Source organism: Anser cygnoides, chromosome 3, assembly GCF_040182565.1.
Source record: "Anser cygnoides isolate HZ-2024a breed goose chromosome 3, Taihu_goose_T2T_genome, whole genome shotgun sequence".
NCBI classification, from domain to species: domain Eukaryota; kingdom Metazoa; phylum Chordata; class Aves; order Anseriformes; family Anatidae; genus Anser; species Anser cygnoides.
Genome location: NC_089875.1, coordinates 68,946,571 through 68,963,597, shown reverse-complemented (window position 1 = coordinate 68,963,597; position 17,027 = coordinate 68,946,571). Strand labels below are relative to the sequence as shown.

The 17,027-nt window shown below is 44.6% G+C and overlaps 2 protein-coding genes across 7 annotated transcripts in view; one reads left to right on the top strand and one right to left on the bottom strand.

Moving 5' to 3' along the window:
• Positions 1–17,027, bottom strand: part of MCM9 (minichromosome maintenance 9 homologous recombination repair factor) — a 62,743-nt gene that overhangs the window by 29,774 nt on the left and 15,942 nt on the right. The window contains exon 7 of one of the 6 annotated variants that reach the window (XM_066994364.1): positions 8,474–9,448. The exons of 3 other annotated variants lie outside the window; for them this stretch is intronic. In XM_066994364.1, coding sequence (XP_066850465.1) covers positions 9,387–9,448 — 62 coding nt within the window. In that variant the 3' untranslated portion in view covers positions 8,474–9,386. Of the gene's footprint in view, positions 1–8,473; positions 9,449–9,615; positions 10,055–12,382; positions 16,186–17,027 lie in introns of those variants that run through there. 2 more of the 6 variants (XM_066994363.1, XM_048065548.2) reach the window with 2 other exon arrangements.
• On the top strand, positions 1,564–12,223 carry ASF1A (anti-silencing function 1A histone chaperone). The gene is made up of 4 exons (XM_066994376.1): positions 1,564–2,006; positions 5,078–5,193; positions 9,621–9,797; positions 11,742–12,223. Exons 1-4 carry the CDS (start codon positions 1,898–1,900, stop codon positions 11,952–11,954), a joined length of 615 nt encoding a protein of 204 aa, XP_066850477.1. The 5' UTR covers positions 1,564–1,897; the 3' UTR covers positions 11,955–12,223.

Below are 17,027 nucleotides of genomic sequence, written 5' to 3'. Positions count from 1 at the left end.
CAACAACGGGAGCACGGCAGGTCAGGAACATCTCACAACTGTGAGAACGGCCACTTTTTATCAAGTACGTGCAGCTCTTTTCAATCTTTCTCTTCCCTCTTCCCCAGCCTTTTCTCTATCTTTAGCCCTCCTTTTTCACTCCACAGTGCTCAGCTCAAAATATCCTAGCAGTTGACAAGCTGCGACCAGCCTAAAATTTCCCGCAATGCTACAGCAAAACTTGCCCAAGGAAGGATCCCACCACCCAAAACCGCCCCTGGCCCAGGCAGCCCAGGGGTGAGCGCTGCTGCTTTCTCATCTCCGTGCAGATCACCACAGCCGCTGTTTGTTCCCAAACGGTCAGCCAAAAGTTACTGGAAATGTGTTTCCTGATAACACGTATTTTAGCTTGGTGTGAGGGATCTCTTCCGCTGTCCAGGGTAGCCTTGTGTTAAGATGTGTAGAGAATGTTATAAAAATGTTTAGCGAGCAACAGACCAGGCAAGTATAATGACATTTCTCCGCAAATACATGTTTGTAAACACAAAAGTGTCAGCTCCTTTCCAAACCTTGGCTTGGAGAGTTGCTGAAGGCCAAGGGCCTCTGTGCCTCAGCGCTGCTCTCGCCCACCGCAGCCGTGGCAGCGCTCTGCTCCTTGCCTGCGAGGCTCAGCTTTTCCAGGCAGGCAAGCAGATGTCTCCTTCAGACCCTCCTGCTGCGCGTATTCCACCACACTCAAAGGCTCCCTGCAGACATTCGTAGAGTCTGATATTTTTATTTCCACACAGAATCTCCTCTCGGGATGAGGAAAAACACCTAGCCCCCCCCCCCCCCCCCCCCCCCAGCTTGGGGCACTGCCTGCTCTCCCGGCCCCACAGAGGCAGGAGGCACCCGAGGCGGTGACATGTCGCTTCTCCCATCCCCTGGGCACGCAGCCACAAGATGGCCTCCTCCACAGGCCTCCTGCTGCTCGGGGACGTGCATGGCTTCCTGCTTCGCCCTTCTGCCAGAGGCCTTCCTCGCAAGCGTGGGCACGGGGTGGCTTCTTGGCAGCACCGCTGCCCGGAAGCCTCGCTCGGAGGCCTGCGCCTGGCCAGCGGCCAGCGGGGCTCGCAGCAGGATGGCAGCCTGGCACCCCCCTTAGCCCAGGGGGCACCCGAAATGAATCCAAAACCGAAGCGACGCTGATGCCCCGGCACCGTGCTGCGGCGGGGTCAGCCGCTTGTGGGTGAACCCACTGTGGAGCCCCCGGGACCCAACGCCTGAACACCTTGGGGACCATAACCAAAACCCACCGAACAGACTGAACCCTTGAAGAGCACAAAACCACACGCGCACGACCCAAGCCCGCAGCACACGGCGGATGCCCGTGAGCGAGGCGGGCGGGGGCCGCCCGCGGGGGTCCGGCGGGGCTCGGCGCGGCTCGGCTCCGCCCGGCTCGGCTCGGCTCGGCGGGGCTCGGCTCCGCCCGGCACGGCTGTGCCCGGCCCGGCCCCGCCCGGCTGGGCGGTTGGCAGGCCGGCGGCGGGCGGTTGCGGCCGCTGGCCGGGCGGGGGCGCCGCGGGGAGCGGCGCGGGGCCGGTCGGGAGCGGCGGAGCCCATCTTGGTGCCGCTCGGCGGCCGGGCGCGGGGAGGAGGGCCCTAGCCCAGCGTGCGGCCAATCGGGGCGGGCGCTGGCGGCGAGCAGGGCAGAATGGGCTGTAGTTTAGTGGAATAGGAAAGCTGCGAACAGTGTGGAGTGCTCCCGGTGTAAATAAAAGCGGGGGGGGGAAGAAAAAGTTTCCTCAAGTCGCGGCTCTGCAGCCTCGCGCGGACGGGGGCGCCGGGCTCGGTGCGCGGCGGAGCCCCGACACGCTGGACTTTGTGGCGCGGCGCTGACACGCTCTGCCTATTGTTTGTGTGTTCTTTTTTTCAAAATATGGCAAAGGTTCAGGTGAACAATGTAGTGGTGTTGGACAACCCTTCTCCTTTCTACAACCCTTTCCAGTTCGAAATCACATTTGAGTGCATAGAGGACCTGTCGGAAGGTGAGTAGCTCTCTCCCCGACGCGGGTTTCGTGCCCCCGGGCCGGCAGCTGCGGGGCTTCCCAGGCTTCAACTTCGCCCAGGCCCTGCGTCCCCAGCCGCACGGCTCCTGCCGAGCCGCAGCGCCGAGCCCGGCCCGGGGGATGCGCTCCCCGGCGGCCGGGCCCCCTCCGGCCGCCGCGGCCGAGCCCAACGGGCAAAGTTGCGGGCTCAGCCCGCCCCTGGCCGCCGCGCCGGGGCCGCCCGAGGCCGCCGAGGCCGGCTGCAAGTTGCGAGGAACTTGTTTGAGTGGAGGTAGCCATGTTGCCAGCTTTGTGTGCCTGTGCGGGGAGCGGGGGGGCGGCGCGGGGCGGGCGGCGGGCGCCGGGGGGGCGGCGGGGCTGGGCGGCCCCGCACCCCCTGAGCCCCCTCGGGGGTCCGAGCCGCTGCCGGGCCGGCCCCGCGCCGCCCGGGCGTCACCCGAGGCGTCGAGAGCGCTGGGGAGCGGGCGGCGGGTGGCCTCACGCTCAATTTTGATACTTGGATAAAAAAAAAATGGGATGAGCGGCGGGGAGGCGGGGCGGGCTGGCCGCGGGGCGCCCCGGGGCTCGGGGGTGCGGGGGGGGGGTCGGGGGGGGTCGGCGGCACCCCTATTTTTGGAAGTCGCTCCAAAGTTACCGGCCGCCGCCGGAGGGGGGGGGGCGGCCCCGGCGGCGCCCTCCTGCCCAGCGCCCCGCGGGGGGCCCGGCCCGGCTCCGGGGGGGGGGGGGGGGGCAGCCCCCGGCCGCGCTCCCCGCGCCGCCACCGGCACCGGGCTCCCGCCTTCCCTCCGCTGGGCGGGCCGCGAACCGCCCTCGGCTCGGCTCGGCTCGGCTCGGCGGGGCTCCGCAGCGCCGCCCGCCGGCAGGCCGGGCCCAGCCGCCCCGAGAGGCCGCGCGTCGCCCCCCGGGCGGGAGTTTCGAACGGCGGCGGGCGCGGGGCGAGGCCCGGCCCCGGCTGCCTGAGGGGGGAAGGGGGCGGCGGGGCCGCCGCCGTGCGGGGCTGGCGGGAGCTTGGAGCAAATCCCGGCCGGCGTCTGGGGCTTCCTCCAGGCCTCTGCCGGGAGCTTGCTGCGCCGCCTGGGTAAGAGTGACCGGCCTGCCGGCCCGAGCTGTGTTCGGGCGGCTGCGCCCGTCGGGAGGCCGCTGGCTGTGCCTCCCTCCCTCCTGCCAGCCTGGGCTTATTTAAGCTACACCATCAGACCCCTCCTGTGCCGCGCAGTGCCCTTAGCAGGGCCTGGCACGAGGCTATCCTTCGCACTTACAAATAAGATTAAGTGGCCTTGCTAGATGAAAAAATTGCTACCATTCCCTTAGCCTTTGCATGCTGATAGTCTGTTCTGTTTTCAGCCAGTCCTGTGTACCATCGGTCTTGAATTTCCCTAGTTTAGCCCCCCCACACACTCCTTTAAAGTTATCATTCTGCATCAGAATTCCTTAAACAGCATCAGAACAACCTATTAAGTGTATATTTTTATAAGTCTGTATTTCAGTATTAAGTACTGCTGGTTTAGAATGAGTTTCATGTTGTTCTCCTGGAATGATAGCATGTGATGGTGTGATAATCTTAAGTCATCTAGCCTAAAAGTCCTCAGTGCTTGTACGTGGTGCCTTGGACAGATAGGACAAAAGCGGTCATTAATTGACCTGGACAAGCAGCCTGCAGTACCCGCAGGAGCTAGCACTAGGTGCTTACAAGGTAAGACCTCTGATACGGAAACTGGCCAGTTGTGCTGTGCTGTACAAGGAATAAAACCACTTCCTGGGCCCTGTTAATTTGTGCTACTTAGAACCCCAAAACCTGCATTCATGTTGAACATAAGATTTCATTAATGAGGAAAAACAACTGCAATCCTAAAGCAGCCAAGTTTTGTTAACGTGCTAGTTCTTCCTTTGCTTAAGTTCCTGTCCTGCATCAAGAAACCCTAAAGTAGTCCTTCAAATTTTGCAGAGAATACTAAAAACATAAATGTAATAGTCTACAGGGTAGTGCTTTTGCATACACAATCAGGGCATTGCTCGTAAGGAAAAAAATTGAAATATATCAATTTTAAGGCACTGTTTTAAGCAACAGTTTAATTACCCAAACAAACAGTAACTTTAGTTACAGTATTCCGTAATGATGACCTTCTTTTCTTTTCCTCTTTTTTAAAAACAATAATCTCTATTCTAAGGTTAGTTTTATATGGATGTGGTTATGCATGTGTTTTTAAATCAAAAAGTTAAAGTGAAAAGCTTGCCCAGGAAGAACTAATGAATGCTAATTTGCAGCTTCATCTTTCAAGCATCTGTGGTGGTGAGGGTGTGTTAGAAAAAAATGCATATCAGTTGTACAAAATTTGATTTTGGTGCATCATTTTAAGAAGCAAAATCCTACATTTTGTGTGTGGGTTTGTGGTTGTTTGCTGTTCCCCCCTGTGATCCTATTCCAGGATAAAATTCTAATGCCAATATCATCAATGAGAATTCGATCTATTCATGCTATTAAGATTTTATGTACTTCTCATGTTACAACTGACACACGTGAAAGAATGGAGGCACAAAGTTTGTGTGGCTGGTGCTTACTCAATGGATTTCAATATTCAATTAACTGTTTTATGTGATTGGTGTAACAGCTGTGAAGTATATATGTGGAAGGTGGGAACTTTTGAGGAGGAGTTGAGTCAATATTCAAGGTGTGCCCTGCTGAATAGGGCTATATAGGCATCATCCCATCCCATAGGGCTCTGGAGACAGACCAAGGGAATTCTGAACACAGCTGCCAACAAGTAAATGGCCATGTCCTCTGTGTGAAATTCGAAAATTGTGGCTATGAAAATAGAGGGAATCCTGCAGTATTGACTGAATAGAGAAAGACAGTGGGATGATCCAGATCATGAGGACTGGGGCAAGCATCAGTAAATCTCCCCAGTGAAGGTTGGTCCCTATCCCTTTACGCTAGTTGCCAAAGAAGCAATTCTAGGTTAAGCAAAACTCTATACAGTCAAGAGTGAAAGATACTTTACTGTAATGATAAACAACATTTTTTGTTTTGTTTTATTTTTGTTTTACTGCAGATTTGGAATGGAAAATAATTTATGTGGGTTCAGCTGAAAGTGAAGAGTATGACCAAGTGTTAGACTCTGTTTTAGTAGGACCTGTTCCTGCGGGCAGACACATGTTTGTATTTCAGGTAAGCTTCAGTTAACTGTTCCTAAAAGAGCTGTGCTAATCTGATGTTTAATGATGACTGTATCATACAAAGAGGCACTTAAAAAATAATGCTAAGCTAGAAGAAATTTCAGTCAGCTCTTCATGTATGATACACCTTACTTTTCATTAGTTGTTTTTTCTCTTTTTGCCCCTGGTATTTCCATGGTAATATTTTCACTTGTGCTATCAATAATTAGAGAGAGTGATATAAGCATGGCTCCTGTAGCTACTGATAATTTTGACAAGTCTAGTTTATAAATCTATTCCGGACCACTCCCTAACTGGGACTGTCAGTTACCTGGCTTATGCTGGCATCATCAGGCTTAACTCTATGGCCATCGGTGACAGTTTCAGACAATCAGGGCACTAGGTTAATGTAGACAACATCTACAGAAGAAGGCCAACAAATTCATTGTGAACCTCTGTCAGAGTAGTCAAGAGTTCATTTCTGTTTGGCAGGATAAATGTTCAGCCACGATGTTTGGCTATGCATGTTAAGTCACAACACAGTACAGCAATTTGTAAAATAAGACAGAATTCCAGTTGTAGATAGCAGACATTTGGGACGCGAGTGGCTAGATAAAGACTGTCCCAGAAACTCTGGAGCATGTGGCAATCCTGTAATACACTGCTGTTAAAGCCACAAGTTACTAAGAAGGAATACTTGAGGGAAGGAAAACAGGGAAAGAGGGGCACGAAGATGGCTTAATATTCTTTTCTGGTTAGATCAATGAGAGGGGGGAAAACTAAACTAAACTTGCCTAAATCTTTATGGAAATTATTTTTGATCAAAACTCTGATTTAGCTCACTTTTTTCCTCTGTTTGTCTTGTAAACTGAGAGCAAAATCCATCCACAGAAAAATCAGATGGAAAATGAGAACAGCTTTTTGTTTATAACCTTGCTACTTTCCCAAACACTATAAATTCACTCAACTAATTAATGGTAAATACATACTGAAGTATGAGCGTTTTCTTCAAAAAGAAGAACTCCAATGAATACATTTTCTTACTTATCAGAGTTAATATAACTCTTTTTAAAATGATACCAAAGTTTGTTAGGCAACCTAATTATTACTGTAAGTCCCAAGTGTTTAAAAGGTTCAGAAAACATTTGAAACTTTTGAATAAAACTTCCTTTCTTTCCTCACAGGACAGGCTAAAGGCATAAGGTCAGGCTGGAGGTTATGTTTATTAACCACATGTTCAAATCGGGTTTGAAATATTTCACTCTGCTTTTGGAGTTGGGCTTAATTTTTCCCATGCTAAAAATGAAGCAGATATATAACAAATGCATCATTTATTAACAGTACTTCCGTTATCGAGCAATTTGATCTTGTAGCATTAATTGGTCAGAACTAGGTGATCCTCTATTACCCTTAAAATGGGCTACCTTGTAGCAGTAGATCCAGAGATACCAGCTGGCATTTACATCTCTAAATGACGCACTATTCTCAATCTAGTTACAAAGATTCATTGCTGATAGTAATGGGAAGGAGCAGAAGGCAGGTGCCTCAAAAAGCATGTTTTGGTTGTGTGATACAGAAGACCTTGAAAATGAAATTCACTAGGCTTGCAGTTTCTGCAGGATGGACTCGTATCCATTATTTCATAGTTACAGATGACATTGCAGCTAAATTAGGAGTAGGTATGTAGAGATTTTGCTTAGATTGAGTACTCTTACTGCATTATAATAAACCATCCTTGTTATTTCTTATGGATGTGCTGTTGGTCTAAGTACATTAAACTTCAAAAGCCCTGGATTTCAAGTGAGGGTAGGACCTGGGTAACACTTGTGTAAGAGACTACCAAAAACCAAAGTGCTGTAATAACCCTTTGCTGACAGCTAAAGCTACTTTATTTGCCAAACTGAAACTGCCTGGCAGGTGGAGGGAATTAGCAGGGGAATGCCAGGGTGGGGCAAAGTGCAGAACTGCAGGAGGTGTATAATGGAAAGAAAAGATACCGTGTTCACCAGGGAACATGCAGAAGAACTTCTTGTAGAGATGTATAAAACTTTCAGTTAGTATTATGCTGTAGAACTTTCTTTCTATGGAAATGGCTGAAACAGCAAATAAAATGGAGTGCCACACAGATAAAATTCTGAGGAAGATACAACTATCTCTGTGAAAAAGGCTGCGCATCAGGTTGGGAAGTCAGCCTTATGTACAGAAAGATGGAAAAGCGTTGTGCTTATCAGACTTGCACAATAATCTTCTTTTTATTATTCTTGTTTTTAAAGATTTCAGTATTAAAGTCCTACATCCTGGCCTATTTGGATCTAAACACCAATATATAAGTAATGAAACCTGATTCTTTTTCTCTGTGCTCTTGGGGATTTGTAATAAATTCTCAGGAGCTTCTTTTTGAGAATATAGGCACATAAATAATTTACTATTTTTGAGTGGGGATATGACCTTACACTAATTTAGCTACTCTGCAGTAATAGCTATATGTGTATATGTGTGTTATGTAGAAAAGCAAGATAATTCAAACAACGTATACATTGTTTTCATAAATTCCGTAAGTAATTTTGGCATACGAAGATGGTGGTGTTTACGCAGAAGTTAATTCTGCTGTCTCTTTTTGCCTACCATGTTATATGTTTGCAAAGTATGTTTGCAACTCCTCGCTTATCGCTTGGTCATATCAATGTCCTCTCTTCCCCCCCTAACCTGTGCACGTTCACCAGTTTCCTGGGGAATCAGGAGGTTTTACATCTAAGACAGCAAGTTAAAATTCTGAGAAAAGAAATTTTTTTTGAAACCATGCTCAATGTCTTTGCTGCTCAACAGCTAAGTAGGATTAAAACAGAGGATTTCTGCAGGTTCACAGCTGTATCATAGCATAATACAGGACATGAAATGACAGTGGAAGAAGCCTGGGAGAGCTAAAATCCCACATTAGGGTGTGAGCTGTGTTTCACAGGGAGTTAAATGGAAGGATGTCCTTCTGCAAAATATTACTCTAACTGCCCACTGGAATTTTAAGTAATCACATAGCCCTGGGCACTGTTAGAACAAGACTGCTGATCTGAAATAGTGATTTCATGTATTGGCAGTTCTTGTATTTTCTTGGAGCTTCTATACTTCTCCGGTTCCTTGGCCATATTTTCCATTCCTTTGTACAAGCTGCGAAGCTATTTGGTCATTTTCTCTTCCCTTCAGGGCTGGAGGAAGGAGTGTTCTACCTGATTCCCTGGTTGCTTCCCCCCGCCCCCCCCCCCCCCCCCCCCCCCCCCGGTATATATCAGACCTGAGAGGTCTGATTCACTTAATAGTTCTGCGAAGTGCCTACAGCTTCTTATAAAAAGCTAGAGTGGTTTGAAGGCTCAGAATTGAAGTAGCAAGGAGCAGAAGTCAATGATGCATGACTACTAGCTCCTGAATTTTATAGTGCTAGAGCATATTAATACTGGAGAAAAACAGGGATAAGAGGGACAGCGAGAATTAATCCCATTCACTCTGTCCTAAGACAGGATTCAATAAATCTGAACCACTCTATTGCTAATACTAATTTATGCTCAGATCAAAGGTGTTTATCGGCTTCATTTTTTTCATGCAAAGTTGTAAATATGAGGCTGTTTCATTGATGTTTAGATCGCTTCTACTTTGAGAGCAGAATGAGGCATCGTGTTTCATCAACAAATGTTGAGTTATAAAATGTTATAAGAGACTGATGTGAGCCACGTTTTGTGAGGCAAATTCTATTGATTATTAATAATTGCAGTGCCACAGTAAGTAAGGAGATAAGGAAGATCGTAAGAGTTTCCTATTAATTAGGATTGCATACTGGCTGAAAATGTCAAATGTCTCTCAGTGATGATGCATTTAATTGCATGCATTTTAAGAAATACAGGCACATGGCAGCAGACAAGAGACAGAGTGGTTTATTCCTTTCCTAGACAGCTCAAATGTCACTGCAGCCTGTCCCTGCTCTTCTTGCTGAAGTCTAAATTAGTCTGTATTTTTAAAGGTTTAGTCTTGTTAAAAACATACAGATCAATTCAACCAAGGAGGTATGAAAAGTTTTACTCAATTACTACGAGGGGCTGGAGAACAGCGGCACCATAGAACTGGAGAGGTGTTGGCACACTTGTTCAGCTAATCATGTATTTAAAAGCAGTTTGGGATCAAAGCTGTCTGATTGCCCAGGAGAGATGTCAGCACACAATATTACCGTGTTCTAAGTAATTCAGCCTTTAGAAGATGGTGTCCTAAATTCAGGGATGATGTTTCTGTAAAAGCAGGTATGTTTTCTGGTTAAAGCAGGTATGTTTTCTGGTTAACCTTTCAAATTTGCATATAGTCACTACTCACAGCTGCTAGGACAAGCTATTTAAGATTCCTCTGCCAGATAGGTATGTGGTATCGATTTTATTTTAATCAATCTTTCCCTTTCATGTTTAGGCTGATGCACCTAACCCAGGGCTTATTCCAGATGCAGATGCAGTAGGTGTAACAGTTGTGCTAATTACGTGCACTTATCGAGGTCAAGAATTTATTAGAGTCGGCTACTATGTAAACAATGAATATACTGAAACAGAACTGAGAGAGAATCCACCAGTAAAGCCAGACTTTTCTAAGGTAAGGCACCTCCTGTTCTAGTCATGTATAAGCATACCTTTGATACAAAGGGGTTTTTAAGAAAGTTCGTGCAAAACAGAAAGTGAAGAACAACTTCTCCATCAAAGGAGAGAAGATGGGAAGCCTTGTTAGAGCAGGCCAGACGACTGGATCCAGTCAATGGACAACTTGATCGCGGAAGTTTGTATTTAAAGTTTAAAGACATACACCTCTTATGGTAAAAAAAATAAAAATAAAAAAATGAACCAGGTGTAGAGCTAAAAGGAGACATGAAATAAAGTATTAGGTTCCAAATCTTTCTGAGGAGAAAGATGAATTAAACAACAAAAACTAGTCAGTCAAAATCCTGTGAAACAGTGCATGCAGGGAGACTCCTGGACAAACCAACAAGCTTCCATACAGCATCCTGGTTTGCTTTCATGGAAGGTCTTGTGGATTTGGGGTGTTCTCTTTATGAGAAGTATGTGTACATGCTCATCTTCCAGAGTTTTATGATGGTAAAAATTGGTTATTTCTCAAGTTTGCATGAATTATATAACTAGATACATGAAGAACTGAGTGGAATAATACTTGTACTGTAATGACTAGTACAGAGATGATCCCCATAGTCCCTGAAACTAATCTTCAAATGTAACTAAACTGAATTGATATATAAATTGTTTTTTTAAAGTTGCTATTTTTACTATGCCTAACTTAATTTTCAGGAGTCAGATGCTTAGTATGTTCTCAAAATTCAAAATTATGTTTAACTTTTGAGGACTCTTAGAATTATAATCTGTTCCTTTCTTTTTTTCTTATGTTGTTGAACTCTATCTTGTTATTTTTGGTGTGAGTGCCAAAATGTTAACTTTCTTTACGCAGTTGAATTTAGAACGCCTAGAACTACTTGTCATAATTCTGTTTTGTTTTTATATAAACTGCTTCTATGAAAAAGAACAGCAACAGTGATAATGTGTTTGTACAAGAAGTTCTTAATTTGACTTCGGAGCAGAATGTGCAAGCAGAATATAAGGTTATTAAATGTTTAATTGTAATTGACGGGAAACAGACCTACTAGGCTCAAAAAAGTGATCTTGTTAGATTTTTAGTTTGCGTAAGGGGTGGGAAAATATTTAATGAGGGCACACTTCCTCGGGGAATGAAATCAGCATTTCTACTGAGGCAGACCTTTCCTGTGACCAGTCTCAACTTTCATGACAAGTGGCCAGTAGCAATAATTTGCCATCCTCCAGAGTTAACTGTGCATTATTGTGAAATGGTGACAACTTCAGAAAAAATGAGCATCTTCTTTTTTGCCACACACATAAGCGGATGTAACACTCATTTCAAGGAAAATGATGGTCAGTCTGAAGAATAAAATACATGACTCGTGTCTAGGCATGCCAACTGCCAAATCAAAGTAATGTTTTCATTTTGATATTTGAAGTAGACAAATTAAAATTCAGATAGTAAAATGAACCTAAAGCATAATCATTTAATATAAGGAAACGTTTTAATCTTACATAAGGACAGACAGTTGAGGGAAATGGTAGAATTGTTGCTAGCACCATGAAATTGATGCAGAATTTTATGAACTCCTGTAGCTTGCAAAATTGCTCTGGGGATAGTCATTTGCTTTATGAAGTGCTGGCTAAGGTAAAACCCTTGCACTTTACTTGCAAAGTTCTAGTATAGTCTTGAATGCATAGGACAGTTAACTGCTTTCTAGAGAGGATGTTTTTGTTCTGCTGAATAGGATATTAAAGTAAATGAACTAGTGGTGTGTTCCTGTAAGCATATTTCTGATCCATATGTAATAGCTATAGATTCACAATCACATGGATTACTTTTTAAAGTTATTTTAGATGTACACAGCTACAGGAGTAAAAGGAAAGAAATCCATATGCACGTGAAGTCCAGTTTGATATGTATACTACATAATTCATACCTTTTCTTCCCACCCAGCTTCAAAGGAATATTTTGGCATCAAATCCCCGAGTCACAAGATTCCACATTAATTGGGAGGACAACACTGAAAAACTGGAAGATGCAGAGAGCAGTAACCCAAATCTACAGTCCCTGCTTTCTACAGATGCGTTACCTTCAGCATCAAAGGGGTGGTCAACATCAGAAAACTCATTAAATGTTATGTTAGAATCTCATATGGACTGCATGTGACTAACCACCATCATTTTGGTACTGTACATGTGTTAAACTGTAAAAACAACCAGAACTATTTCCCTCAAATTCCATAAGTACATAGTTGACGAGCAATGTGAAGAACTTGTTTTAAAACATCCTGTAGAAAGTTTATAAAAAAACACAGTATTTGAGCAAATTGTGGAATATAAATACAACTATTTTTAAGTAATTGCTTTTTTCCTCTAATGTGGTATTCTGTTTGGTCTAACCCAAACCTGATTAAAGTATACGTATTCTTCCCCCTTCCCCCTTTACTTCGTTAGCACTGTTGAAAGCTAAAAAACTGAAAGTTAAAATATTCAGGCAAAATGAAGCAATAATGCAGTGTCCTCATCTGTGATATCCAGATTGCCAAATATAAAGTGCCCTTTAATAGCAGCTGAAGAACAAAGCTGTCATTAGATGAAGTGCAAAGAAAAAAGTGCTCTTAAAAAAAAAAAAGTCCTCTTTCTGTGAAAGCAGACAGCACAGTATAATTTTAGGTGCAAGTTGGTTTTTTTCATTTCAAAGCACATACTTGTTACTTAAAGCATGCAGTTTGAAATTTACCATCTGCTATCTCAGATTTTAGGATTTTTTTTTCTTTTTTAATCTCTTGCTGCTAGTTAGACTGGTTTGTTAAGGACAGTGTTTTATGTGGATTTAGGTGGGTATTTCAGCAAACAACTTTTTTTTTCCACAGTCAGCTGTGCACAATTGGGTGGAAAGATTAAAGCAATTATTAGAAAATTTAAGTGTCAAAAGGAATAGCATAAGTAACCCTCCGAACTGTACTTCTGCAATATTGTTATGTACAATGCTGGTTCATACAGTGATTTTTCAAGTATGCTATATTCTTGTAGCCTTTTCAGCTGATAAGGAGTTTAGATGTTTTCTTTCAGTTTTCTGAAACATCTGGAATTTAAAACACTTGAGTTTTCTCTCTGCCCTTTAAGGCAACACTATGCACTGGTATAAAATGAAGATTCAAACTCTGCTGTGGCAGGCACAGGCACTGCATACTCGAGAACTCATGGCCTGCCCTGAAGGGCTTGTAGTGAGATGTTCCCTATTACCTGAGGCATCTTTGAAGATAACAAGAATGAGGCAGTAAATTGTAAAAACTTAAGACACTGTTATGACACTAACAATTCAGTTGTTCCTTCCAATCCTTGTCAGCCTTATATGTTTACTGTGACTAGATATGCATTTAAAATTGTAATCTGTCATGTCAGATTACAAGAACATTGTTCTGCTAGTTACTGGTAACTGCCCAAACTGTGAACCACTGTAGGTTCCAGGCCCTTAAAAAAAAAAGTACATTTCATGATGACTTGACTGCACAGCCTTGAATAAAAATAGAGTACTTTCTCTTCACTTCCACCATTCCCTAATAGGGATGAAGACGTCCCAAGCAGTTAGTATTTCTGTCTTTCCAAATCATTAGTGAAATTGTCTTCATTTATATTGTATATTTTTAAATTGCAAAGGAAGGACCTGATGTGAATGTACATGCACCTGTTCCTCTCTTATGTGGGAACTCAGCAGAACATATGGTAGCCAAATGACCAAGTTGTACTGAAAGCCTTTGGAACCTTAAGTCTAAAGTGTGCTCTTGAAAGTCTCTCTCATTGTTTAAAAATATGATTAGCAATCATATTTTGATTACATTACCACACATTTTAACAATCACCAAATGTTAACACTGATATTTGTATGACAACTCAAAAAACTGGTGTCCAAAACCAGCAGTTGTTTCAACTTCAGGGTTGAAATCAAAAAGTAGCATGGCCAGCAAGGCAAGGGAAGGGATTCTCCCCGTCTGCTCTGGTTTCATGAGCCCCCACTTGGAGTGCGGCGTTCAGATCTGGGGCCCCCAGAACAAGAAGGACGTGGGTGTATTAGAATGAGTCTAGAAGAGGGCCACAAAGGTGATCAAAGATCCAGAGCATGTCTCCTACAAAGACAGGCTGAGGAAGCTGGGGTTGTTCAGCCTGGAGAAGAGAGGGCTCCAAGGACGGAGATAGTGGCCTTCCAGTGCCTAAAGGGGGGCCTACAGGAAAGCTGGGGAAGGACTCTTTGTCAGGGAGCGTGGTGGCAGGACAAGGAGGAGTGGCTTTAAACTAAAAGAAGGTTGATTTAGATTAGATGTTAGGAAGAAATTCTTCAGTGGTGGTGAGGCCCTGGCACAGGTTGCCCAGAGAAGCTGTGGATGCCCCAGTCCCTGGAGGTATTCAAGGCCAGGCTGGATGGGGCTTTGGGCAACATTCTTGATACTATGAAATTATAGATTCTGTGAAATTATGTGAACATTTTAAAAAGGTCTTTTTTTTAAAAAAAATCATAACAAGGTCTCCAGTGACTTTTTGAGATTGTCAAGCGCCTTTATTGTTCTATTTATAAAACTGCTTAAGTTATCTCTTAAATGTAAACATATAAATAACTTAGTCATCTGTTGAAAGGGTGGCAAGCTAATGAAGTCTGACTTGAGCTAAAGCTATCGTAATACTATTTCAAATACTTGTACCTGCTGATGATTCACATGAAAGCATGATCAAGTACAAGCTATAACTAGAATCCATCCACAAGTAGCACAAACACTTCTTAGAAGCATGTGCTACAAAGTGATGGAAACAAACCATATTATTGCCATTGCAGAATCCACTGCAACATACAGTCAGCCAAAGTACATCACCCAGCAAGCCAATTAAGTCCAAGAAACGAGAAAGAGAAGATTTATTGTTCTGTTTAGCAGAAGAAAAGGCCAACTGCACAGGTGAACTCAGGGGTGCAATAAACTTCCAGCTAGACCAGATGGCGTGATGCTGAAACAGACTACGGCACCACCTTACCTGATGAGACATACTATGTGCGTAGCTGACCCGCCAGCTACTGGAAGGAGAATGACCATACTGTCCTAGGTGACAACTGCAAAAGAACAGCTATACCCACTATGAGAGGACCTCATGATCTTTGGGAGCGGAATTCTTTCTATGCTCTTTGAAAGACTGGATGCTTCGCAGGTCATCTACAAGCTTGTCCAGATCTTAGAAGTCCATACAAGTTGTATTCTGACCATCTTGTCTCCTGGCAAAAATCACAGCTCAGAGAGAAGGAATTTGAGAAAGCAAATTCCAGTATTCCAAAGGCTTCAGGTCTCATCATCAGGCAACATCACAGCACAAAAGTTAGCAGTATTAAGAGATACAGTGACTATAAAGCATCTTTATAAAGACTTGTCTTTGGCCTGGCAGCAGGGCTGTATAACTAACGTAGACAGCTAGTGCTGACAGCATAGCAGTACAATTTCAGTGCCAAAGGCAAGCTCCCCTTCCAACAAACCTCATCTTGCAGAGGCCATCAAGGTGCAAGGAAATGCTACAGATTCTGTTAACAGGACTAGTGAGGCATCTCACCGTGTTTTTACTGCAGATGGATAGGTAGACTCAATTCATAGAGCTGTAGAATCATAGAATCATTCAGGTTGGAAAAGACCTCCAAGATCATCTAGTCCAACCTTTAACCTAGTCGTAAAGTCCACCACTAAACCATACCACTGAGTTCTACATCTACATGTTTCCTGAAGACCTCCAGGGATGGTGACTCAGCCACTTCCCTGGGCAGCCTGTTCCAATGCTGCACAACCCATTCAGTAAAGCAATTTCTCCTAATATCCAACCTAAATTCTATTAGAAGACTGCCATAATGCTCATCAGGGGTTTTTCATGCCCTTTATTCATGCCTCTTGGATCGGACAAAGCACCATTACTGATGAAAAACAAGGTTGTTTTTCTATGTCTAGCTTGAAAAAAACCTCGTCTCCTCACCTTACAGTCATTGTGATTTATTCATGAATCACCTCCAATCAGAATTGCTATGACATGCTGCGTTTGAAGGGGGCAAAAAGACTCCAGCTCCATTATACCAGAGACTGGTGAAATGTAACCTCTCCAGCAGCTCTACGAACTCCACTGAAAACACCAACTCTTATTTATGATCTTCAAGACTGCAGTACCTCAGAACATGGCTACAATAACCACAGTAACTTAGTGTACAGTCTGTCAAACAGTTTGTGCTCCCGAGATGCAAGTCACCATGTCAAAAAGACCAATCTCACAATCCGGTATTTTTCTTTTTAGGGCCTCAACTGCTGATTTTCCAGAAGTCAGCTCTGACTGGAGGCTAGCCCAGTTGCATCTATACAAAGATTGCTCACTGCCATCTGAAACTGGTGGTAGGGAAGGAAAAAGAAGGAAAAAAAAAATACATGCTTGTGAACTCCAGTCAAATCCTCATTTACAAGAGACAGAAAAAGAGCAAAGTTCCTACATCTTGATCTCTGTCTGGGCAACTGCAGGAGATCTTTCACTTGCTTAACTACCCTGCCTCTTAACCATAACACATACAGTGGACTGCAAGCTTGCTGGGCCAGATTCTCTTGTTTTGGTGAGAGCCACAGAAGTTTGGTCTGGAGAAGATGCATTGCTATTGTTGCTAGCTGGAGGGCTCTGCTCAGGGCCAACAGGGAAGACAAAACATCTACCCACAAGGTTAGTGCAGCTACCTACAAGGACAGGCTGTGTGTGTGGGGACTGCTCGTGCCAGGCTTTGCCGTTTCTATTTATGTTTCTAGTTGAAGTTCTGCTTCTTAAGAGCTGGTCTCATCATGTGTGAGGTTAGACGTGGGCTGCAGAAAACAGGTGGAGATGGTTTTTCTTGATTTTTTAGTCTTAGCAAGGAAGAATGTGTAAGAGAAAGGAACCAGCTGGAGTCATTAGGGAGGCTATGTTCAAGTTAAAACCAAAGTTTGTAGCTAGAACCTAGAACGTGAAGGCCCCTAGGAAGCAAAGGTGGGGTGGAAGGAAGACACGCTTCAACATTTCCAAATTTTGGTAATGCTGTTTTGGAGGCATGGTGGGGTACTCATTGTCCGTAGTGTAAGTGATGTGACTGGCCTCCAGCAGATAATCAGAGGCAGGGGGTCTTTGTGCTGCAGAAGGGCTATACAACAGCTATGTGTTAACAGCAACTTTAAGAACTGGCTGAAATGTCAGGAACTTTTAAGGAGTT

What these genes read in the sequence shown, in the direction of transcription:
- ASF1A (XM_066994376.1), top strand. Translation starts at nt 1,898, where the DNA reads ATGGCAAAGGTTCAGGTGAACAATGTAGTGGTGTTGGACAACCCTTCT. An exon ending in GACACATGTTTGTATTTCAG is followed by an intron (nt 5,194 to 9,620) that starts GTAAGCTTCAGT and finishes TTTCATGTTTAG; the next exon opens with GCTGATGCACCTAACCCAGG. An exon ending in TAAAGCCAGACTTTTCTAAG is followed by an intron (nt 9,798 to 11,741) that starts GTAAGGCACCTC and finishes CTTCCCACCCAG; the next exon opens with CTTCAAAGGAATATTTTGGC.